Below are 24,567 nucleotides of genomic sequence, written 5' to 3' on the forward strand. Positions count from 1 at the left end.
GCCCTGAGCCTTCTGGTTGGCTCCGCTGCTGTGGGCGGGGCTTACCAGTAACTCAGAGGCGAGCGTGCTTTGCTGGTTTGGCCTCTGCGCCTGCGCACTTCCATCGCACTTGCAACTCGCTCTGGCTTCGCATTGTTATATCGCTCTGCTGGAGCTTCAATTGACCGGAAGACTTCAGAAAAACGCCAGTTGAGGCGGAGGTGGGAGAGCGGCGCGAGCCTCGTGGCCAACGCAGGCTGCCCGCCACATACATACACATGCCATGACTGTGAGCTATTGCTGCGGCGCCGGACAGCTGTTCTGCATGATTGAGACTTGGTTGAGCTCTGCAGCGCCTGACATTTGGATGACTCTGATAAGTGTTTGTTGATAACATTTTATCCTTCTATTCAACATTGTCTAGATCTCCACAAAGTGTCAAGCCCTACACTGGGGTCCAGAAATGCAGAGGTGGCTGACTGAAGACGCTCAAGGTCTAGTTAGGGAGATGGGGATATACTTTGAAATTAAGATACAGTGTGATATCATGACCAGAGTAGGGTGTAAACAGCACAGAAGAGGATTACCTAGATCTGTCACTAGACCAGTGGGTCTCAACCCTCAACATTAGAATCACCTGGAGGGCCTTGAAAACTTGATGCTCAGGCCCCAAACCAATTTAATCAGAATCTCTAGGGTGGGACCAAAGGTCAGTTTGTAAAGCTGCCCCAGATGATTCCACTGTGTAACCAAGCTTGAGAACTGTAAACCTAAAGGAATACTTAAGAAGAATGATTCTGAATGATGAAAAAGAGTTCTCCAGCAATACAGGGAGAGAAGGTATTTAGAGAAAACTTCAAGTGCAAATTAAATAATAACTCCAGCAGAGCACATTATTATAATGCCTAGTTCAAAAGTGTTCAGTAAACCTTGCTTTTTGTTGTCGTTGTTGTTGTTACAGCTCACATCTGCCATCCCCAGAAACCTAACTCCCAGATGATTTATAAATATAATGGAACTTACTGAAGGCTTCTTGAGAAAGGTGAGTGTGTTGCATCATTGAAGAAGCAGAGGAGGAAAGCCTTAGGAGGTGTGCTAAGGAGCTGGGACTTTATCCAGGAGGCGATATGGAACTACGGACAAGTTTTCAAAGGGGGCATAAAATGGAAAGGTTTTTGTTTGGGTGCCTTCAAGTCTAATTTTTTTGCATCCTGATATATAGGTAAAAACTATAAAAACACCTCTGCAGTGTACAAATATGATCGCTTTTTTTTTCCAAAAAAGGTTATCAGCTCAATCCTCTATTTCTCAGTTTAATAAGTTGAGGATATACAAATAGGGCCCCTGCCACCATTTTCAAAAACTCATAGGGGATTAAGTTATCCAAAAATTCCTGAGGGAAAATACAACTTCCTTACACCAGAAAGGGAGGCCGGGCGTCATCGGCCCACTATTGTCATTGCAACTTACAGCCACATGGCGTCGCTCTTGACAACCTGTATTTTCCAACCGGTCAAATGACTCGTCAGTGGCAGTGCGGGCCCTACAATGTCCAACACGGATCTCCCACGGAAGGCAGCAGCCAGGGTATCTCCCACAAGAAGGCCTCAGGGCCACAACTCTTAAGAGTATAATACTTTCAGGCCCAGACTCAGCCCTGTTCTAGGCAGCTAGGTCCTCTGTGGGTTTGATCTCTGTGTCTGCCCCATGGGAACATGTCCTGGATTCCAGAAGGGAAAGAGAGTTACCATAATTGGAATTATGGTAAGTGGTGTGGGTGCTGCTTGAATAACAAGGGTTGGAAAATGGAGGCATGGTCAGTTAAGTAAAACTGGAGCCCAGTAATTGGCGAGAGGACAATGGATGCAGGTGGATAAATCATCAGTATCCTTTACAATCTTCGAAGCGCAAGAAGGCTGATTACTTTCTGTTTCCTAATACAAGGCCCTCCCCCTCACCAATTGTGGATTTTGTGTGTAGCAGTTTGAGGGGAGGAAGCTCTATAGCACTATCCTCCAAAGAAATTCCCAACTTATGGACCACCAATATAAAGCCTGTCCAGCACCATTCTTTGCCAGAGAAGACTGCACACATGTTGTCTTCAGCTCAGCATCCTGCTGCAGTGGTCTCATGAGTTCTGTATGGGCCTCATCTATATGCCAGGATTCTAATTGTTCTAAACATTTACTAAACATTAATTCATTTACAAAAAAATTTATAAAGCACCTGTTACATAGTAGGAATTGAACTCAATTATGTACTAGGGATTAAACTAGATGCGGAGTTTACAATGGTGGGTAAACCAGATATGGTTCCTACCTCATGTAGCTTATAGTCCAGTTGGGAAGAGAAATATGAAACAAACAGAAATAAGCATGTAACTATAAATGCCATGAAGAGAAATGGGGTGTGTGGATGAGGCCTTTCTGAAGAAGTGACCTTTAAGCTGAGATCCAAAGCCTGTCTTCACTTCAGTTACTTTTTTCCTTTGTACTTCAACTTCAGTATAAATTATAGCCTTAATTAGCAATTAAAGCAGATCTTTTCATTTCTAAACTGATTCTCAAATTTTCTCCTAGGTATTGAACTATCAGGTTTCTTCATACCACAAAGAGTATGCCAAATATGAACAGCATTTGGTGATGAATTCATGAAGATTCTTCAGCTCACAAGCCTTTTAGGCTTAGACTCCTTTATCACACTAATCATTTGTTTCTGCCTCCCCCATGAGAATTTGAACTCCTTGGGACATAGATTGTATTTTACTTTTTCTAGCACCTAGCACAGTCTCTGGTACATAATTGGTGCTCAACGCAGTGTTGAATTGCACTGTTAAATCTGAGATTTATACAGGGGTATTCACCTTCAATAACCATGTTCCAGTATGGAAGACACTAAGTAAAAAGCTCAGAGAAATATATTAATGACAAAAAGCACAAGAATCTATACAGAATAACAATAGTTATGTTAATTGAGCCCTAAAAAGGCTCTGGGCTAAGCACTTTCATTTTCTAACTCGTTGACTCTTGACAACAACCTTAACGTGAGTACTGGTATTATCTTTATTTTACAAATTATCAAATTAGAAAATAGAAGGGAAAAAAAAGACTTGCCAAGGTCACAGAGCTAGTATGTGGCAGAGCCAGGATCTGAAATTGACGCCCACCATTTGACCATACCATGTCTCATGATGGGCATCTGCTCTAATGTAAGATTATTGTATGCACTTATTCCCATTTGCAATTATTTCATCTGTCTATTAGTTATCTATTGATGTATAACAAACTACTCCTAATCATAGTGGCTTAAAACAAATATTTATTATCTCAGAATTTCTGTGGGTCAGGAATACAGGAATTGCTTAGCTGGGTGGTCTGGACAGAATCTTTCATGAAGTTGCAGTCGACCTGTTGGCCAGGGCTACAGTCATCTCAAGGTTCAACAGGGGCTGAAGGATTCATTTCCAAATTCACTCATGTGTTGCTGATAGGCCTCAGTTCATTCCTTGTCAAATGGGGGCCTCTTCACAGGATGCCCAGAACATGGCAACTTCCTATAGAGGGAGTGATCCAAGCGAATGTATGAATGCCCAAGATAGAAACTGAAGACTTTTTAAATAATCTAATCTTAGAAGTGACATAGCATCACTTCTACTGTGTGCTACTGATCACACAGACCAATCTTGGAAAAATGTAGGCGAGGACTGCACAGGATGTAAATACCAGGCGGTGGAAATTATTGGAAGCCATCTTGGAGGTGACTAGCCAGTCTGTTGTTTTCTCATTTTTTGTGACTGCCTCCTCCACTAGAATGTAAACTTCATGAGTGGACTGGGGAAAAACCATCAGTGCTGTTCACTGTTATAGTCTCTGTCACAGTGCCTGCCGTACAACAGATCGTCAATAAATATTGAATAAATGTAATGATGATGGAGAGATGAATTCCAAAGGACGAGCTCCCTATAATCCTGTCTTAGTCTCACACAAACTCATGGTGCCATTTAAATAATTTTTAAAAGCAGAGCTGTATCATAACCAAGAACATTTGTTTACATATGTAATTGCTATATAGCTATAAAAAGCGGACTCGGAAGGAAATACCAAATTCATGAGAATGTGGGCCTTTGAGGAGAGGAAAATAATGGCGTTGAAAATCAAATAGGGCTTTATCTGCAACATTTTCGTCTACTGAAGTTTTTTTATTGGGCCAATATTTAATAATGGTCAGTTAATTCTGAGTGGTGGGAGTATGGGGATTATTCTCTGTCCTCTGTATTTTAAATTTTTCTCAAAATAAACAAGACACAAATTTTAAAAATCTTAACCAATTGGACTGTATGTCTGAATTGCCTTCCTTTGGCTCTTTCCTCTCATTAAGGGTGTATCTACAAATCCCTCTCCACATGACTCAGATCAAAACTTATTTTCTCCTGAAATTGTCAAGATCTTCTGAAGTTCTACGGAATTGGTTCGCTGCTTCTCCACTTTCTGTATTTGTGTAAATGGAGCCCCTGAGGGACAGCTGTGTAAGCAGCGTCAGCCTGGCCAGCAGCAGGAGACTGGTTTCTCGCACTGGTTCTGACATACGATCAACCCTCTGAGGCCAGAATACTGGGTTTCTAAGGCACTGGTGCCTCTTCCTTTAACACATTACCAGTAGGCACACTGGAACAATACTGGAAGGGCACATGGAAATTCCAAATCTGTAGGTATCAGATTATGTAACTTTTTCCTTTTGTTCTGACCCCCATTCATGCTGTCTAAAAAGTAAACCCATTAACACTTCCCTTTTCAAAGTGAGGCTCAATGAAAACATGGACTATTGTTAATGAAAGCATTTTTAGCTGCTCTCTTAAAATATATCGCTGATGTCTATGGACAATTGGTGATAGGCTATTTAAGAGGAAAGAGCAGCATCTAGGTATTTCTAAGGAAACAAAGAATAAAGTCAAAAGTAGGATCAGCTTGAATGAATGAATTTTTGTATTCAAGTTCAATACATTTGACAATGTTTTGTTCAGATTTCCTCATTCCACAACAATCCTGTCCTGGGCCCACGGAATGAGTAGGTGGGAAATGCAGCCCAAACTGGTATGTTCCTTAATTCCAGATATCCCAGAAACTGTATGCAAAAAGAAAATAGTGGCACAGAACAAACCAGCTGAAAAATCACAAACTGCCTTGCCTATTCTGGGTGCAGACTTGGGTGTACCTTATGAGCACACTCTGGGGTCCCTGGGCAGAGGAGTACCAGGGCTCGAAGACAGGGCTCAAATTTTTCTTCAAGCACAATTAATACTTTTCTAATAACAGGCCCAGCAAAAATTAAATAATTGCATACCTTGAAAGGGACAAAGAAGGAGAATTAGAGGTGTTACAAGTCTTAGGGGCCAGGGTAGTTTTCCTTAAGAAATGACCTGGGAAAACAATTTCAACAAAATGGACGTTATCAAAGGGAAGAAGCAAGGAGCATTGCAGAGGCCCTGCGAAGAGAAGGAGCTTGCATCATTTGAGTTCCTAAATGAAGCCAGGGAGGCAAGCGCTACATCATACAAACGGGAGGCTTTATCCCTTACCACAAGGAGATTTGGTCTCTGAACTGAGTAAGTAACCAGAACCCATAAAAGATTTCAAAGAGAGAATGCCATGATCCAGTTGACCTGCCTCGGGGCTTCGGCACAGGCACAGGGTCCGTTTTTCCCCACCAGGTTATCCGCAGCGTCCAGCCCACAGCCTGCCATCAGCTCGTTCTTACCACCATTGTTGGCATGCGATGCGGGGCTGTATTTCTCGGGTGGGGGTTGAGGAAGGGCCTCTGCGGAGGCAGCGGGCGGGGCTGAGTCTGCCCTGCGGAAAGGCGGGTGGCGGTCTGCGCTGGGGACCTCAGGGGACCTGAAGCGCGACAAACAGCGCGCTTGGTACTCGCACTGGTCGAGCTTTAGTTTCGGCGGAGGCTGCGGCCGATTCTCCGCGAAGAAAGCAAAGCCCCGCAGCCTAAGTGGCCGAGTCGGTGCCACCCCGCCCCGAGGCGTGGCCCAGAACCTCCGGCAACCGACTGCGTACAGGTGAGACCCGGGGCCCAGGTGGGGCGGCGCCGGTCAGGCCCCCGGAAGCCCCTGCGCGCAGTCCCGGGCGCCCCCGCTGCAGCGCGGGGAGCCGCCATCTCCCGGGCTGGCGGCGGCGGGCGCTGCGAGCCGTGGACGGCGTCTACGCAGCCCGCGAGAGCGTGCGCTGAGGCGCGGGGCCGCGCGCGCCGTGTTACGGGCGTCGCCTGTCGGCCTGGCCGCAAGCAGAGGCGGGAACCCGGCCCGCCGCCTGGGCACCCCTACCCGGCCAGGCCGGGCGACCCGCCGCTCTGGCTTCGTCCGCAACTATAAAATTCATACTTGTTGCTGTCGAAAAAGTGGAGCAGAAAAGCACAAGGAAGGAAACACATGAGCTGAACCCCTGCTCCCCAGAGAGAACCTGGGTTAACCTTATCGTGTATTTCTTTTCAGTCTCCTTTTCCGTGTAAGTAAGTGTGAACAAACTATTTTTACAGGACCTGGGTCAGAAAGTTCTGTAATTTGACTCCTTTCCCTTAATACATTATCTTCTTCTGGTTTTAAATGTTTTTCTACGTTTCTTCTTAACTGCACTGGACTACATTCGTGTGTGTGTGCCAGGTTGACCTCTGCATCCTACCCTGCAGTCTGGCCCGGGCCTGACCTTCAGTTTGTTGAGTGACGAAGGGACTGTGATTTACTTAATGGATTCTCTCCCTGATGGTGAACATACTGGTGCTTTTGAGGTTTTAGCTGTTACAAAAGCAGTTTGTTGAGTACTCTTCCACCTGGTTTTTGAGCATCATTGTTTAGAGTGACTCTTTCATAAGGCTTGTAGTATATGTTATAAAACGCTTCTCGGAAAAGCTGTTCTTTTTTTGTACCTCCAGTAGTGTTCGGGAATACCTGGCCCAAGTTGCTTCCCGACTTTGTTGTAGGTGTCAGTGCTTCACAAGGGACCTAGCACACAGTATCAACACCTGCTTGCTAAGAAGTGACCTGCCTTATGACAGGCCTGCCTTAGAGTTTTTGCTGAAAAGGGAACTATGAGTATCTTAGTAATTTAAAAAGCTGACTTAGGTTTAGCTTGGACAAAACACTACAATCCCCAATATGGTTAAACCTAAGGTAACAAAATTCAGGATGGGGTTAGATAAAAATTTGAAACGTTGTAATGTTTAAGTCATACACTAAAACATGGGTGTTTGGTTCCTAAGGAAGGGATTTTAAAAGATTATGCTGCTAGGTAGTCACTGGATACTCAAAAAGCTTTCTTTGAAGACTTGTAATAAGTTTCAAGTGACTGATATCGTCCTCATCAGTGAAAGTAAATGAAATTTGTTTTCCTGTCCTTTTCATTTACATTTTTAGTGAAAGGCGAAAGATTTATACGCTCCAAAGAAAAACCAGCGTATTTCATTTACATTTTTAAAACTTTTTGCTAAAATAGAGGGAATTTTTCTTTGTAATGATTGTTTTCTTGTTTGGTCACATGATCCTGAAAATTAAATTTATGTGTAAGAGTTTTAAAATGTCGGTGTATTAATTCCTTTCTCCCAGGTTTCAAACCAAAGCCTTCCCTGGCCTTTCAGCCCATTTGGCAGGCTAAGATCCCTTTTTTGTGGGGCCTGTTCCATCCTTTACTGCTTCCTTTTGCAAGCCAATACCATGGCTGTGCTGTATTTATCTTTTGATAAATAAAGATAAAGTCCCTCACTCAGAGCTTAGTGCCCAGCTCAGTACCTATCACATAAGCATTTGATAACTATTAGCATGGTGGATGAATTTAGAATATGACATGTGTTTATTAAGTCCAGTTTGTAACTCAGAGATCTATGTGAGTTATTTCTCATTGAAATGAGTAACGTAGTAATTAGGGACAAGGACATCTGTGATCATCTCTTGGTTATAAGTGTAATCACGTTCGAAGAAACACAACTAGCAGGGCACCTTAGATTTTTTTTAACAACTTTGTTGATATATAATTCACATATCACATAATTTAAAGTGTATGATTCACATACCCATTTAAAGTATATGATTCGATTTTTTGGTATATTACGGTATTACTTTTTTTAAGTTGTGCTAAAATTTGCCGCTTTAACCAATTTTAGGGCTTAACAATTCAGTAACATTAAGTATAATTACAGTGTTGTACAACCATAACCACTATTTCAAAACTATTTCAATGCCTTAAACAGATAGTCCATAAATAAATGTTGAATATATGCATGAATGTTGATAGTTTAGAGAAAAAATTTTTTTAAATAAATGTGATCTTGATTACTAACCTCTCTTCTAATTTGTTGTGTTGTCTTTTATACCTATATGAAAAGTTATTGTAATTAAGATGGTACCATGCCATATGTTAGTATGATAATACTAACATATAAGTTCCTTATAATGGAAAACCGGGCAGTTCTTTCAAGTCTGAATTGTTGAATTTCTGAGTTTTCTAGTCTCTAAAAGTTGTAGGGCAAAATTTGAATGATATCCCTAAGTTCAGTCTGATTTGCAAAGGATGCCTTATCCAAGTTATTATGCTGTTTGGCTTACTCTGTTGTGCTATATTCCCTTTGCTTTCATAGTTGCAGGATACTCTCCACTTTCATAGGAGATACCGTAGGTTTCCTAAGACTAGAACAATCTACAAATTTTAAGGTGCTAATAATAAAAAAAGAATTTATTTTAGGTACAAAGTGTTTCGAATATCTAGTTTTCATTTTAAAATTCTAAGCTTATCTTTGCCTGTCGTATGGCTTTTATGGTTGCTCATCTCTTCCTTAACATCTTTTTAAAAACAATTTGTGGCTTCTGGCTGTTTCCAGCCAAAGAGGGTTGGCAATCTCGCATTTTTTAACAAGGAAACAGCAACTTTTGGCATCTGTGGGGACAAGGCTAGGTTAGGCTAGATCTTAGGAGCCAAAAATAATAAGCCTATTTTTCAATAGATTTGGCAGGAGTAAAACTATTAATCCCAAATCTTCAAATGTGGAGGGTTTCCTGTGCATGTGAGTATATCTGTGCTTCTCATCGCAGTAAAACTTAATTAGCATTACAGCCCACTTACTGTTTACTTGCACAGTACTGGGCTCTAGTTTTGGCATGGGCCCTGCTAGTGACCTGAGCAAACCGCAAAACTGTTGTGGATTCATTATTGGCACTAGCAAATTAAGTGGGCTTGAGTAAGCAGGTAAATTAAGATTGCTTTTAGAAAGCGAACTAGCATATCCCTGGCTGCTTCCTGCAAAGTCAATATTTCTTTGAAGTTAACTGAAAAACTTTTAAATTACATATTCTACTATAATATAGCCTTCTAAAATTTATACAGATTGCATTTTAAATTCATTATCACCCGGTGACATTGATGCTTCCAGAAGATGCATTGTTTACTCTGGAGTAGTTGTATTCCCTGACCCACTGCCTCATACCCCTGGGGCTTCTTGTGCCTCAATTTGAGAAGCATGGGACCCAGAGGACCTCTAGGTCTCTTGAAGCTCTGTTGTGCTGATACTTGAAATTAACTAGAGTTTATTCTCTAGTTTTAGGAAATTATAAAAGCATAACATAGAAACATATGATTGGCCAATTTGCATGACTTAACTTCTTTCCCTGAAAAGCAGAGATTGCAATTCTATTGTATGTAAAAGCTGTTTCATCAGAAACTGCATGCAATTTAAGAAATGGATTGCAAAATTAGAAAATCCCTTTGCAGACATCATCTTTGTTGCTCTCAACCTTTCTTTGCTGCAATTCTGCTTTTTTCTTTCCTGGCTGCTAATTGGATTACAGGCTGTTTTGCCAACCATGGCATCTGGAGATGACAGTCCTATCTTTGAAGATGACGAAAGGTAAATGTCTTGCATTGCAATAAAACTAGCTTTTGCAGCTTTCAAGATGATTTTAATCATTCAGAAGAGTTATTTATCCAGGCTACTTTTTTAAGGATACATTTTGTAAAATTGAAGAATGCATGGTTTTGCTTTTCTGTGACATAGAACAAGGGTGGTAAACACCTGGCATGGAGATGCCCACCACTAATGTGGCATCCTCTTCCACAGGACCTGGATGCAAGGTCTCCAAATCTTGGCAGTCACTTCAAAATGATATAAAACCCTTTTAGCATCTCTGATTTAGAGCATACAAAGGAGATTAAAAGGAACGAAGAATAGGATGTAGTTAAAAGAACAGGCTCTGGAACCAGAGTCCTAAGTTTAAATCCCGTCTGCCACTCACTGTTATTGTGACCTTAGACAAGCCCTTATCCTCTCTGAGCCTCAGTTTCCTCATCTATAAAATAGGGATAATAATAGTACCCATCTCATGGTGGGATTCTATGAGTTAATATATGTAAAGCTCTTAGAACAGTGACTGGCACTTAACGTTAGCTATGATAATGCTGTAAAAAGTGTTATTTCACTCAAAGGAAAAATATCAGTAATAAAATACTTATATATCATTCACATGGGACACATATAATATGTTGTCTTATATTAAAATAATATCAACAATGTGTTTAAATTGTGCCAGAAATTTCTGACAAAACAGAATCCTTTATTTTTTAATAAGATTTCATATAGTAATAACAAGAATTATTCTCATAACATTTTAATCACTATTGTAGGACACTTCTTCCATGACACCTCTTTTTCTCAGTCTTAGTGTAATAAAACTTTTTTGTTAAAATGAATTCCTAGTTATTTGTTTAAGTATGAAAGATTTGTAGAACTCTTGAAGTGATTGGATCTGAAAAAGAAAAATAGTAAGTACTTTGCTTTTTAAATGAGGGGAGAGAGAAGTAGAGACTTTTTACTGACCTTTCCAAGCATTATTCTGTAGCCTAGCTTAGAATACTATCGTGGATGAACTGATAGATTCTTAATCCTATTAATATTAAGGTGACATTGTTTGGAATTATCCGACTATATACTCACATATAGTAGTTTCATCTTGAAGAGTGCCTAAGAGGGAGAAGATAGTTACATGTACTGTAACTAGGATTTCTTAGGTAATATCACTTTAATATTTGATAATTTTAGGGTTTTTAAAAATCTGATATTTTCATCTTGGAAGAATTAATTGGCTATTACTGTTTTTAGCCTATTACAATTGCTTTATTTTATTCCTTTAGCCCTCCTTATAGCCTGGAAAAAATGACAGATCTTGTAGCCGTTTGGGATGTTGCTTTAAGTGATGGAGTCCATAAGATTGAGTTTGAACATGGGACCACATCAGGCAAACGAGTGGTGTATGTAGATGGGAAGGTAGGAAAAAAACATTACTTTGTAAAGGATGGTATACAGAGAAGGTTGCTTTTGTTAATGTAGATTCTTTGTATGTGAATTCGGGCTTTTCTCTTACGGTGGTTGTCTTTATATTTTGGCCTGTATCATTTTGCTGTAAAAGCAAAACAATAATTATAGAATTCATAGACTATAACATTTACTCTTTAAACTTAAAATGCATTTATTTTCTAAAACCTTTGTATCATGAATTAATAAAATTACATCTAACTAGCATTGTCATCTCATTTTAATTATATTATTTCTAAAATTAAATACTAAATTTTCTTCCATTTTTGTGTTTTCACCTTTTCTATTTTATTCCTTAGGAAGAGGTAAGAAGAGAATGGATGTTCAAATTAGTGGGCAAAGAAACCTTCTGCGTTGGAGCTGCAAAGACAAAAGCAACCATAAATATAGATGCTATTAGTGGTTTCGCTTATGAATATACTCTGGAAATTAATGGGAAAAGTCTCAAGAAATATATGGAAAACAGATCAAAAACCACCAATACTTGGGTATTACATTTGGATGGTGAAGACTTTAGAGTTGTGTTGGGTAAGTGAGTGCTGTTTTTGCAGAATTTATTGGCTTTTATGATGGCTGTTAACTTTCTCTAACTGTCCAGACCTTTTATGGGAGCTTTGAATAGGGAAGGGGGTAAGTGCAGATGTATTTATAATGTGTTCTGTATGAATAAAGTACATTTAATTGACTGATTTATACGTAAAACATGAGAGCCAGATTTTATAGTGATGGATTTGAGGATTATAAACTTGAGTTTTAAAAAAATATATTGATGTAGACATTGCTATTATTTGATATTTCACTTTAAAAGCATGTCTAAAGGCAGGTGGGAATTTTAAGATTCCTCAGTAAGAAGGGCATTTTTCTCTCGGTAGCAATAGGATTAAGACTGCAGCAAATCAAAATTGTCAGAGTTCAGATAAAATAGATTAAAAATTAAAACGTAATAAGCTGTTGATCTTTAAGGTAAGTTCTATTGTTACACATTACGTTCTGTGCTCTCAGTTTCTATTGGCCTTCAAACTTGATAGACAAATATTTACCAATTACTACCTTTTATCTCTTCTGGTTATTCCTAGTATATCCCGCTTCTTTTTTCAGTAAGTTGAGACTGTTTAATCAGCTCATTAATTCATTAATTCATTTACTTAAGTAATATTGAATACCTACTAAATGCCAGTTAGGGTACCAGGCACTGAGGATACGTAGATGAAGAGATCTAGTCTATGCTTTTAAAGAGTCTACAGTATAGTCAAATGCTAGCAAATGCCTTTAACACAATTTTTTTTTTAAATTAAAAATGTTTATCAAGTAATAAATACAAAAAAAGTAATAAATACACACAATGGAAAAAAAGAAACCAGAAACTCCTGTATAGCTAGCTTATTTTTTGAAGAAGCTAGATCAGTTTGTCTTGAAGAGCTTCCTGTGGTCTGAATTTTGTAGATTGCATTCCTGTGATGTTCCTGTCTTTAATATTTCCTGTAAATTGGTAGTTGACTGTGAAGAATTGGTCAAATTTAGTTTTTTTTCTCCCTGGGAAGTCCACTTTACAGTTTGTTATATCAAGAGACACATGGTATTTGTAAGTTTTTTATGATGATTGTAACCATTAATACCTAGTGCCTACATCCATGAACTCATTAGAAGTTGCCAAATGGTGATATTCTGATTCCATCATTCCTTATTCATTAGCTAGAATACTTCTATAATGAGAAACTTTCTGTTATCTACTATTTGGTTACACAGAGGTATAATTTGTATTTTATTTTTTATTTTTTTAGGCGAGGCAACCCTTGGTTGACCTCACAGATGGCAAGGACCTCGTCAGCTTACAATTCCTTATTTTTTACACCTACAGCACCTGGTCTTCCTAGGTGGTCTCCCATCCAAGTACTAACCAGGCCCAACCCTGCTTAGCTTCTGAGATCAGACGGGATTGGGCTTGTTCAGAGTGGCATGGCCTGAACAAGTATAATTTGTATTGAATTGGCTCCTTATTCTTCTCCAAAGACAATCATTTAGATTTGTTTGTTTTTTAAATCATTAACTCATAGATTTAAACATTTTGATGTATTTCAATACATTGCAGTTATTATCCTTATTGATGCTCAAATTTTTCCATTTTCAGCCAATTGGGATGCTCTTTAGATTGGCTCCTGATTCCTTTTAACACATTTGTGTATACTTTGATAGCTTCCTTCCTCTCTGGTATGACAAAATGTTCTAAGCTCATTTTGAACATTTTTTGCCCACACCTGGAAAAATCTATTTCTTCAAGATGACCTGGTTTTTGTTAGAGAAAAATGGTATTTCAGGAGCACACTCTGGACATACCTTAAGGATACTCATTCATTATTTTTAGGTTTTCAGTGGATAGATCAAGGAAATTATATACATACATAGGTGAAAGGATGGATGGATGGATGGATGGATGGATGGATGGATGGATGGATGGATGGATGGATGGATGGAAAGAGGGAGGAAGGGATTTTTTTATAGATAAAATAGCTTATGAGTTTATACTAATACTTGTAATTCAAATTAAGGAATAATAGTAGGTTTTTACTTAACCTCACCTAACATCTGTTTCTCCTTTCTTTCACACTGAGAATCTTCCTTCTCAAGGACACAGAGAATGATACAATTAGAATAGAATTACTCATTTGTTTTATGCCACATAATTTACGTAATAATTTCCATTAACAATACAGATACTACCACCATTAATACAGTTACCAAAACAAATTTAAAACATTTTTTGCATATCACTTTCTAATTGTACTGTATTATGTTAGGCAGAACAGCCGTTTTATACTACGCTCTGTTCCTTCCAACCCACACTTAGTTCTACAAGTAAATATTTATTTATTGCTTTTAAGTCATTAGATTACTCCTGTCTCTGATCATTTTGCTTGTCTGAAACTTGTTCTCTAGTACTTTTCTTAGGAAGATTAACAATATTGACTTTTTGCATGTTGATGATATTTGTGTCTTCTAAACTTGAAACTTGGTTTGGCTAGATATAATGTTCTTGGCTCACATTCTCCTTTCTTAAATATCTTAGGTATTGCTCCACTTTCTTCTGGCATAAACTGTTACTGTCAAAAAGTCTAATGACAATCTAATTTTCTTTCCCTTAAAAGTTAGGTAATGATCATTCTTGGTCAGTTTTCTCAGGTACATGGTAAATCTTTTCAATATGTAGAATCAAAAATTTTTCAAAGTTTTCCTGAATTATAATTTTAGTATTAGTTCTGTTTCTTTGCTTTGGTTTTCTTTCTCACAGATGCCTATGGTATATATATTGAATCTTTTGGCCTATCTTCTAAATTTGTCAGTTTCTCTCACATTCCCCGCCCCCCAACTCTCTCTCCTCTCTCTCCCTTCTTCCTGTCTGCCTTCCTCCCTCTCTTTTAAATTAAGATTTATTTTCTAGAGTAGTTTTAAGTTGAAAGAAAAGAAGAAAGTACGGATTTCTCATATCCTCCCTCTACCTGCCCCTCTCAGTTTTCCCTATTATTAACATCTTGCATTGGTGTGGTATATTGGTCACAATTAGCAAAACAATATTGAATACTATTATTAACTGAAATTATTAGTTTACATTAGAGTTAATGTTTGCATTATACAGTACTATGGGTGTTGCCAAATGTATAATGTCATATTCTGCCTTTAGAGCGACATACAGAATAGTTTCATTACCCTGAAAATCCTGTGCTCTTCCTTATCCACCCCTGTGCCCCTCTCTCTCCCAATCCCTGGCAACCCCTGGTCTTTTTACTGTCTCTATAGTTTGTCTTTTCCAGAATGTCACATAAATTGGTCATACAGTATGTAGCTTTTCACATTAGCTTCTTTTCCTTACCAATATGCATTTAAGATTCCTCTCTGTCTTTTCATGGCTTGATAGCTCATTTCTTCTAATTGCTGAATAATAATAGTCCGTTGTATGGATGCACCACAGTTTGTTTATTCATTCACCTACTGAAGGATATCTTGGTTGCTTCCAATTTTTGGCAGTTATGAATAAAGCTGCTATATAAACATTCATGTACAGTTCATTATATGGACATAAATTTTTAAATCAGTTGGGTAAATTAACTAAGAGGCTTCATTGCTGGAGCATATAGTAAGAGTATGTTTAGTTTTGTAAGAAGCCTCTAAACTGTCCTCCAGAGTTTTCGCATTCCCACCAGCAATGAATGAGAGTTCCTGTTGCGCCATGTCCTTGACAGCAGTGTTGTCAGTGTTTTGGATTTTGCCCATTCAGATAAGTGTGTAATGATATCTCATTTTAATATGGTGTTGAACATCTTTTCACATGCTTATTTGCAATCTGTGTATCTTCTTTAGTGATCCGTTTGTTTGTGCAGACTTTTGCCCATTTTTTAATTGGGTTGTTTGTTTTCATATTGTTGAGTTTTAAGAGTTCTTTGTATATTTCAGATACAAGTTCTTTATCAGATACGTGTTTTGTAGGTAGTTTCTCCCAGTCTGTGGCCTGTCTTGTCATCTTTATTTCTTTTTGATTTTTAAAATTTTCTCCTCTTCATCTTCTGTTTCTGTGAGGAAGTATTTGTTGTTTATTTGAGTTCCTTTTAGTTTAGTTTTCATTTCTGAAATTATTTTTATTTCTATTTACTTCACTTCTCAGTTTTTCTAATCTTTGTTATTCTTTCATATCTTGTATGATTTTATTTATTTTAGCTCACTTTGAAGTAGTATTTTATCTTTTGTAGACATCTTTCAGATGCTTTTATTATCTGTAATGATGGTAGTAGTTATAATTTTTTATGGAACTTAAGTGTTTCGGAAATGTGGTTTTGGACAGCTTTTTAAACTTCAGGTTCTGGAATTCCCTTTTCTAATGTTTTTGGATTATGTTAAGTCACAAGAACATACTTTCTGAGATGCCTGCTGTTTCCTTCCCCACTTTTTTCTAAATCTCTTTACTCTGGTGTTCCTGGGCCGCTTAATTGGATTCCCTTCCCAGAAGTTTCTTCTCAGTGTGAGGTTTTGTACTAGAAGGGAGCTTTGGGTGAATTCGTTTTATGGTTTGTGGGGCCCAGACTGCTTTAGCCCTTTCAGACCTCACCACACTCCTCCTATATTCCATTAATGGTTATAATATGTAAAACCCCTTCCAGTTTCAGCTGCTGTTCACAAATTGGCTCTCCCAACTTTGCAATTAAAACTGGGACAGTGGTTTGGGGATTCCTAGATCCATCAGAGGCCCTGTTGCTTCCCTCTGTTTCCCTCTGCGTGCTACAGGTCTTGTAGTTGTCCAGTGATTTCCTGCTACCTATCAGTATTGCACAGTTTGTGGTATAGATACTGTCCATGGGTATTTGGTTTTGTTATGTTTTTGGTTTTGTTTTAGAGGTTAGAGGGAGCAAAAAAAAAATCATGCGTCTGCTGCCACTACCACAATCTTCCTCACCAACTTTTAAATTTACTTCGTCTTCCATTGTGTAAGATCAGGCTATAAACATGCCAGTTTCCCCTACCTCTGCTTTTCCACTTTCAGTCACTTCCCATCTTTTTTTTCTTCTACCTTTTGTTTTACACCATTAAAATAGTTAATATTTGCATTCTGTTCTGAGGCCATAATTAAGTTTTCTGTTTTTTTTCTATAGGTTGATTCTAACATTAAAAACCAATAAATAACACATATTGTTATGATTATGTAAATATTTTACATGGGCTGTGGTTACGTTCTTTCTCTATATTATGGTCACACCCCTCTGTGACATTCAAAGCAAGCTGTTTTTAGTATCAAGGTCAAATGGGTCTTCTGTTTTCTAATCTACCAATAACTCAAAATTTTACCTCATTTTAGTTTTCTTGATAGTTAGACCATGATTTTTTTTGTAGTTTTTTTTCTCGGCTTTCTGATTGTCTTTCTCTTTACTTATTGTAAAGATATATATCTTATTTATTGTATGGATATATATCTTGTCTTTGTTCATATTCCTAATGTCTGTTAGCATTTTTACCCATGCTATTTATTGCTTGAAATTATGTTCATTCTCAATGACAATATTCTTGGGCATCAGTTGACTTCCTGTTTGAAATGAAACTAAATAGGTTGCTTTCCAAGCCTGCTGCATAGTGGCCTTGCGGGCTTACTTTCATGAAACTCTTGATTTGACAACTCCAGTTATCAAATCCCAAAACTGCCAGTTTTGCCTCTGTTTACAGGAAAATATCCTTCAGTAACTTCCTAATAAAAGACTGTCCATCAAATAAACATTACTTGGCCCTCATGGAAAATTGATATTTTTGCTGAGTATAGTTTTAGCTTCAAAATCTTTTTTTTTCCTCAGAATTTTTGAAAGCCTTGTTCCATTATCTTCTATTCTCCATGGTTTGAATGAGAAGTTTCATGCCAGTCTGGATCTCATTTTTTTCTTTCTGGAAGTTTTTGGGGGTTCACCTTTATCTTTTGTTTTCAAAATTTCATAGCAATGTGTTTAGAAATGTAGTGGCTCACTCTACAATAAAATTTGAGAACCACTCTATCTCATTACTTCCTAAAGGATATTTTAGTTTTGAAAGGATTAGAATTAGTATCAACACCTTTTAACATATTGGGTTTCGTATGATGAAACCAACATTGTAATACAATTGATATTAACTTTACATATCGAAATTGAAGAGACTACCTAAACTGTGCTTAGCTTTTAATTTTCTTTTAAAGGCCCAGGAACCTACATATCCACTGTGGCTTCTTTTAGGCCTTTAAAATCTCTACATTTCCTCCTTCCACTCCTTGTCTGTCTTTGCTCCTCTCTATCCATTTGCAGCCTTTCTTGAGCCTGAGAGACAAAGTTCAGCCCAGACTTGTCTTTTTTGCTGCTTGTCTGCAAGCGACCTGGTGAAAGGATGAGGCCCAAGCTGTTTATTGACATAAAGCAAAATTGCCTAGAGTATTCATATTGCTTGGGCTTCCACTTCCAAGATCCACTAAACCCCAGACTATTCTGACTTAAGGCCTACATTCTGCAGATTACAGATGAAGAATGCAGGCACTAGGATCAGAGCTGTGTGATGGGCAAATTACTTCCCTCTGAGCCTTGGTCTCCTCTTCTGTAAAATGGGTATAATAATAGGATCCCCATCATAGAGTTGTGAGAATGAGGTTTAATAGAGTTAGTACATATAAAGTACTTAGTGTGTCTCACATAGTGAGTTCTTTAAAAAACATTATTTGTGGTTATTATTGTATCTCATGGGCAAAGAATGGACATATCCTGAGTTTTAGGGTAAGAATTATCTACATATTATATGACAAATTTCAAATAATATTATATAACTTTCTAAATTTTATATCGAGAAGCTAAAACAGAACAAGTCCAGAAAAAGCTCATAATAACAAAAACAGTACAATGTACTGAGAGGCCATATTCTGTGCCAGATATTTTGCTAGGCATTTTCCATAAGTTATTTCTAATCCTTATAACAGCCTACAAGAAAAGTGTTATCATCTTCATTTCACCCATGAGGAAACTGAGGCTAATTGAGGCTCAGGGTAATGGTGACTTGCCATAGGGTACTGCTAGTAAATCATGAAGCTGGGATTTGAACCTAGCACTCTCTGACCTCAAAGATCCTGTACCTTGTTTTTCACCACCTAAAAGATGTGAGGCACACAAGGAATCCGAAGATAGCTCTGGTCAGCATTGTTAGGTCTGGAATCACCACCCCACTGAACACTGTGGGAGGAAAATGAAGACAGTAAGAGTAAAGTACTATGATGCTGAAACTTCTTGTTGGGAAGAAATTCTCTCTCTGCACTGCAACCTTGGACCTCTGTAAGAGCAGTTGCTGAACATACCTGCCCAGGATTTATCTGTAGACTCCCCAGCTATTGGTCATGTGAGCTGAGGGAATCTGCAGGTAGGCAGAGAGGAGAGGCTCCAAGGTGAATATGCTCCAGTACCTCCTATAATTCACTGAATCCACTTTTGAGCTTAATTGATTTCATGGCTTATCAGATTGATATGTTCTTTTATTAACATGTACTTTCGAATAGGTGATATATAATTCAGAAATCAAAATGACATAAAAAGATACTTTAAGAAATCTTGCTTCCTGTTCCCATTCACCATTTCCCCCATAAAGATAGCCATTTTTAAGTGAGTCCTAGTGTTTCTTTATTCAGCTTCAAGCAAATATAAATATTTTATTCCTCCCTTATTACATAAAATCATCTTTATTATTGATCTATTAATATATTCTGAAGATCCTTTTATATCAGTATATAAAGAACTCTCTCATGCTTTTTTTTTTTTTATAGCTTCAGGGTAAATTTCAGTAGTAAATAAAATAGTTTTTAACTCATTCCCAACTGATGGACGTGGCCTGTTTCTCATCTGTTGCTATTAGAAACAGTGTTGAATGAATAGCTTTGTTCACAAGCTCTTGGAATATAGTGCACATTTCTCTTCAAGACAAATTCCCAGCAGTGGGAGAGTAGGATTGCTGGGTCAAACAATAATTGCATTTGTCATCTTAGTGTATTTTGCCCAGTTGCCCACTGTGGTGTTTTTACCATTTTGTACTCTACCTATTTTTCCACAGGTACTCCAACAAAGCATGTTGTTGGATTTTGAGATTTTTTATATTCTTCTAGGTGAAAAATGGTATTTCAGTGTTGTATTTGCCTTTTTCAGTCAGTGAGGTTGAACATCTTTTCGTGTGTTTAAGATCTTTTTGTGTTTCTTTTCTGTTAATGCCTGTGTCCCTTGAACCGTTTTCTTTTGTTGGTGTTTCCTTGATTTGTAGGGGTCCTTATATTACTAAGATTAGCCCTCTGTATGTGCTGTGAGTTTCAAATATTTTTTTCCCAGTTTGTCATTTACTTTATGACTTTACTTATGTGTGTGCATGGTTTTTTTAATGCAGAAATCTTTTTTACTTTTATGTAAAAAGTCAGATCTATCCCATTTTTCTTTTATGGCTTCTGGATTATTGATGTTCTTCAGAGGCACGTTAATAGCTATAATAGAAAATCTGAGCATATGCACATGTTCAGTAGGCATACTTAATAAAATTCCAATTTTCACCACCATCGTGGTTTATTTTAGCACTGTGTGATCTGATCACGTGTTGAGACAAGCTGGGTTTCTTTGCAGCGGTGGCTGTCGATGCTTCTACTCAGGCTGCTATTGGGGCCCCTCTGCCTTTCTCTCTCCCTCTGGCTCAGCTTAAAGTCCTTTCTCCACTCTCTAAGTGAGGCTCCCATCTTGAGGTGTGGGAAGAATCTCCCTTAGACTATGTGCTAGAGTAGATGGCCTGACAGTATCAAGCCCCAGACTGGTGTCTCAGCCTTGACCCCCAGGCCAGTTTTCAAACCCCTGGACTCCTTGTGCACACACACAGGTCATGCTCCTCTCTAGTTTTCATTATAATACCCAAAGCTCATCTCTGGTTGCTTGATGAGCACAATCTTCTCTTCCTGCCCAGGACCCTAACATTCACAGGTGGGTCTAGGGATCCTCTCCCCAAAATGCGCATGCGTTTGTGCACATACACACACACATACACACCTCCCTGAATGAGCTGTGGCAGTTTACCTAATGCCCAAGTGTATCGTGGCAGCATTTTGTTCTGTTGTGTCAGCATTGTATTTAACAGTCTACCAGATATTCCTGTGTGTTTTCTTATAATCCAATAATATTTCCCTAAGGTGAAACCATTACAAAAATGAATAGAGATTATTGCTATCCAGTAAGAAATCTAAGGCTAAATTTCTACATCCGACATACTGTCTATCCTATATGAAGCCTAGGGCAGCCTTTTTTGGTGGTCCCTTTGTGCCATCATCCAGTTGGGTCAGTGTGAGAGGCAGGGGGAATCATCTAGTGACATATTAAAGGACATTCTGTGTGGAAAGGTCCCTCCTCACATTCATTTGTATGCATTCTCCTCTAAAGATTGTCCTTCAGTGTTTATTTACCAAGTCTTCATCAATTTGTATCGGGACCATGATTTTCTTTTAAAAGTGTTTTGTTTAATTCTGATTTTGTCTGTGAACAAAGTTCCTTCAAATTTAGAAGAATTTCAAAGCAATGAAAAGTTAATGGACTTTTAGAAATCCAGTATATCAAATTTTTCTTAATATAATAAATATAAAGAGTTAACTTTAGTTTTATATCATACATTGTAATTTTTTAATTTGTTATTTTACAGAAAAAGACACTATGGATGTATGGTGCAATGGTAAAAAAATGGAGACAGCAGTAAGTTGACCTTTTGATTACTCTTAGCACCATGTGTATAAGTTACCCTGAAATGTTGCTACAATTCCTAATTATGGAGATTTTATAATTAACCAAGGTTCAGTTGATTGAAAACAAAAAGATGAATTACTCCAGACTCCAAAACCTGAAAACCTCTCCTGGACAGTACCTGAGGCAGTGAGGATTTGGAAACAATTTTCATTGTGAGCTTGCACCAACCTCACATGCTACCTTTCTTTTCCTAGACAATATCCTTAAGAGTGCCCACACTAAAAAATTTCTCCTACAAAAGCTGCGTCCTGCTGTGTTTATCTGTGTTAAAGAGGTGCTTTATACCACTGCTTCTCCAACTTGCTTGCATAGAAATCACCTGGGATCTTGTTAAAATGCAAATTCTAACATTTCCTTCCTGATGCCCATGCTGCTGGTCATATGCCAAAGTCCACAGGTCATACTTTGCATAGAAGGCTTTACACCATACACTCAAAGCAGATGGTACTTTTCTAAAAGCGAAATTTTTGAAAAAGAAGTGATGCACAATAATGTCAGATGACAACATGAAGGCAAACAGGAACAGGCACTGTTACAAACCCCAGAAGACAATGGAATTTGTAGATTAGCAGTGCTAAGAGGCTACACACTCATTGTAGCCATGCACAATAAAATCCCCATCTAAACTCCAATGTGTTTGGCTTTTGCTATTGGCTGCTTGTACCGTTAATGTTGTGGGTGGGATGAATATAGGAGTGAATTTCAAATGGAAATGAAATAATAGTGGTGCAGTGTACACAGCATAGGGAGGAAGTGGAAACTATCATGGGAAACGGAGCGTGGGACTAGGAGCTGAAATCACTGGATGGAAACTCCCATGTGTTATGGGGTCTCCTGGCAAGCGGGGGATACTATCCTTGGTATCTACCTTTCATGCTGGCTTTGGGTGAACACCAAAGCTAGAGAGAAGAAACTCTCTGGTCACATTTTTGCTAGTTGCACAATTATAGTTGCTGCCATTATTTCTTTTTATAGGTATAGAAAGGTGAGAAAAAGTGTGGGATGAAGTTACTCAGCAGACTACCTAGAACCTGCTGGGTCTTATAACTGGCCTTCTGCTTCTTGACAAGTACCCAAACCAGCAATCAAAAGTTACTATTTCTTAATCCTAGTATTAATTCTTGATGGGAAATTTAACCAGGACTTACTCACTCAAAATTGATCCTCCCAAACTTCAGCAGTTAAATCTACTGATAGGGACTTCTTTTATGCAGAGAGGCTCTGAGAACTCTTCAGTATTTATGGCCCCTTTTAGAAGAGCTTCAGTTACCATTAACACGGGTTGAGTACCTATTGTGTGCCCAACGCCACATCTGGTGGTCCCTCCCGTTCTTACTTTCTTACCCTTTAATTCTCTAGATGGAGAATCAGCAGTTGTAAGTCACATTCCCTTCCACCCTCAAGGAATTCTCCAGTGCAAATGTAGAGAGGATGTTGTTTTATGGTATTAAGAATGTGGTTATAAATAAGAAGCTGAAAATAATGTTTATTCACAATGTCTTTGTCCGTCAGTAATTGATGGGAAATCACAAATGTGTGGACAGTAGCTCTTCATATCCCAGTTCTGTCTGCATTGTAACTACAGCCTAGTTTGCAGGGCATTCTGGTGGCTCCGTATCTGGGCAGCCTTCCCAGTACTATGCACACCTGCTCTTGCTGCCCGTGTGTTACAGCTTATTTTCTTCTTTTTATCTCAAAGTATCTGTAACATTGCCAAGAAGCTGTAAATCCAGTGTTTATTTTACACTTAAAAGCAAGTCTCATGTCAGACCACATTTTTTAAGTGTTGACTTGCTACATATGGCTAGTGGCTACTGTATAGGACAGAGCAGGTCTAGATTTAGTAGTTCTTGATTTTATGTTATCTGCGTATTTTATTGTAAACCATTTACACCCTGAGGAATCAGATTTTCAGAGTAGTTAAGAATACTACATCCCTTACTAACTAGGACCTTCAGCAAGTTATTTAACTTAACCACTCTGTGCCTCAATTTCCTTATCTATAAAATAAGGATAATAGTACTTCTATTAGAGTTATTGTGAGGACACAATGAAGTAATGCAGGTAAACTATTCTTAGTGTAAAGTAAGTAACTAATGTTTGCTATCATGTTTATCATTTTTACTTTTAAAAAATTATGTCTACATAGTATATGTTATAGACACATAGTCATTAGGTACATGTTTTTTTTCCTTGTGAAACTTCAGGTTCTTAGAATGTAGGGGGTACAAACAAGAAACTTCCAATTCATAGCAGAATGTAAAAGGCATCTAAATACAGGCTTCTAATTTTGCAAAGCTTAACATTTAACTAATCTGTATTTTATTATTCCATCCTTTTAGATGGTGTTAACGCTCTAGACAAAGAAAAATTTTTCCGAACACTAATTCCTCTTTCTTTTGTTGGCCTAGGGTGAGTTTGTAGATGATGGGACTGAAACTCACTTCAGTATTGCGAACCATGACTGTTACATAAAGGCTGTCAGTAGTGGAAAGCGGAAAGAAGGGATTATTCATACTCTCATTGTGGATAATAGAGAAATCCCAGAGATTCTTGAATGACTTCATGTTAATGAACATTAATCTTAAGAAGTAAAGATCAGGACTTTTAAATAACTTTGATAATTAAATATATTCAATATGTACATCTCAGTACATTAGTCTGCCATGTAATGTACCAAGGGTCAAGAAAAAATTATATACGAAAAACCCCTGCAATTCATTTTGTAAATAATGTAAAATGTGTTAAAGCCAAATGGAAAATAAGATACAGACCAAAATCACTAATGTTTTACCAGAGGAACTTTTACTATAATAAACACTGTAAAATAAAATTGGTGCTGCTTGATTTGTGTTTCTAAAAGCGGACATCTTCATATCTTTCTAATCTGTGCAGATAGGTTGATCCTCTAGTTTAAAGCAGTTGGTATGTAATGATA

At 38.0% G+C, this 24,567-nt stretch overlaps 1 protein-coding gene, 2 long non-coding RNA genes and 1 pseudogene across 6 annotated transcripts; 2 read left to right on the forward strand and 2 right to left on the reverse strand.

Moving 5' to 3' along the window:
- The first annotated feature begins 23 nt into the window (after nt 1–23).
- LOC120582137 (uncharacterized) lies at nt 24–4,302 on the forward strand. 2 transcript variants are annotated; one of them, XR_005647471.1, is made up of 3 exons: nt 24–819; nt 941–1,021; nt 2,559–4,302. It is a non-coding gene; the product is annotated as an uncharacterized LOC120582137 (long non-coding RNA). The 2 variants fall into 2 exon arrangements; XR_005647470.1 differs by having other exon boundaries at nt 24–361.
- LOC120582138 (uncharacterized) lies at nt 3,281–5,798 on the reverse strand. The gene is made up of 3 exons (XR_005647472.1): nt 5,734–5,798; nt 5,320–5,395; nt 3,281–3,532 (listed from the first exon to the last, which is right to left on the reverse strand). It is a non-coding gene; the product is annotated as an uncharacterized LOC120582138 (long non-coding RNA).
- A 112-nt stretch (nt 5,799–5,910) lies between these two features.
- Nucleotides 5,911–24,476, forward strand: FAIM (Fas apoptotic inhibitory molecule). Of its 3 annotated transcripts, none has more exons than XM_039837286.1 (5): nt 5,911–6,043; nt 11,154–11,286; nt 11,634–11,862; nt 21,529–21,578; nt 24,041–24,476. In XM_039837286.1, exons 2-5 carry the CDS (start codon nt 11,176–11,178, stop codon nt 24,188–24,190), a joined length of 540 nt encoding a protein of 179 aa, XP_039693220.1. In that variant the 5' UTR covers nt 5,911–6,043; nt 11,154–11,175; the 3' UTR covers nt 24,191–24,476. The 3 variants fall into 3 exon arrangements, with proteins under 3 accessions (XP_039693220.1, XP_039693221.1, XP_039693219.1); XM_039837287.1 differs by lacking the exon at nt 5,911–6,043 and adding an exon at nt 6,275–6,488; XM_039837285.1 differs by lacking the exon at nt 5,911–6,043 and adding an exon at nt 9,815–9,873.
- LOC120582583 (uncharacterized) lies at nt 13,184–13,305 on the reverse strand (annotated as a pseudogene).
- Nucleotides 24,477–24,567: the final 91 nt, after the last annotated feature.

The sequence above is a fragment of the Pteropus medius genome, unplaced genomic scaffold, assembly GCF_902729225.1.
Source record: "Pteropus medius unplaced genomic scaffold, Ma_sr-lr_union100, whole genome shotgun sequence".
NCBI classification, from domain to species: domain Eukaryota; kingdom Metazoa; phylum Chordata; class Mammalia; order Chiroptera; family Pteropodidae; genus Pteropus; species Pteropus medius.

What these genes read in the sequence shown, in the direction of transcription:
- FAIM (XM_039837285.1), top strand. Translation starts at nt 9,830, where the DNA reads ATGGCATCTGGAGATGACAGTCCTATCTTTGAAGATGACGAAAG. An exon ending in AGACTTTAGAGTTGTGTTGG is followed by an intron (nt 11,863 to 21,528) that starts GTAAGTGAGTGC and finishes GTTATTTTACAG; the next exon opens with AAAAAGACACTATGGATGTA. An exon ending in GTAAAAAAATGGAGACAGCA is followed by an intron (nt 21,579 to 24,040) that starts GTAAGTTGACCT and finishes TTGTTGGCCTAG; the next exon opens with GGTGAGTTTGTAGATGATGG.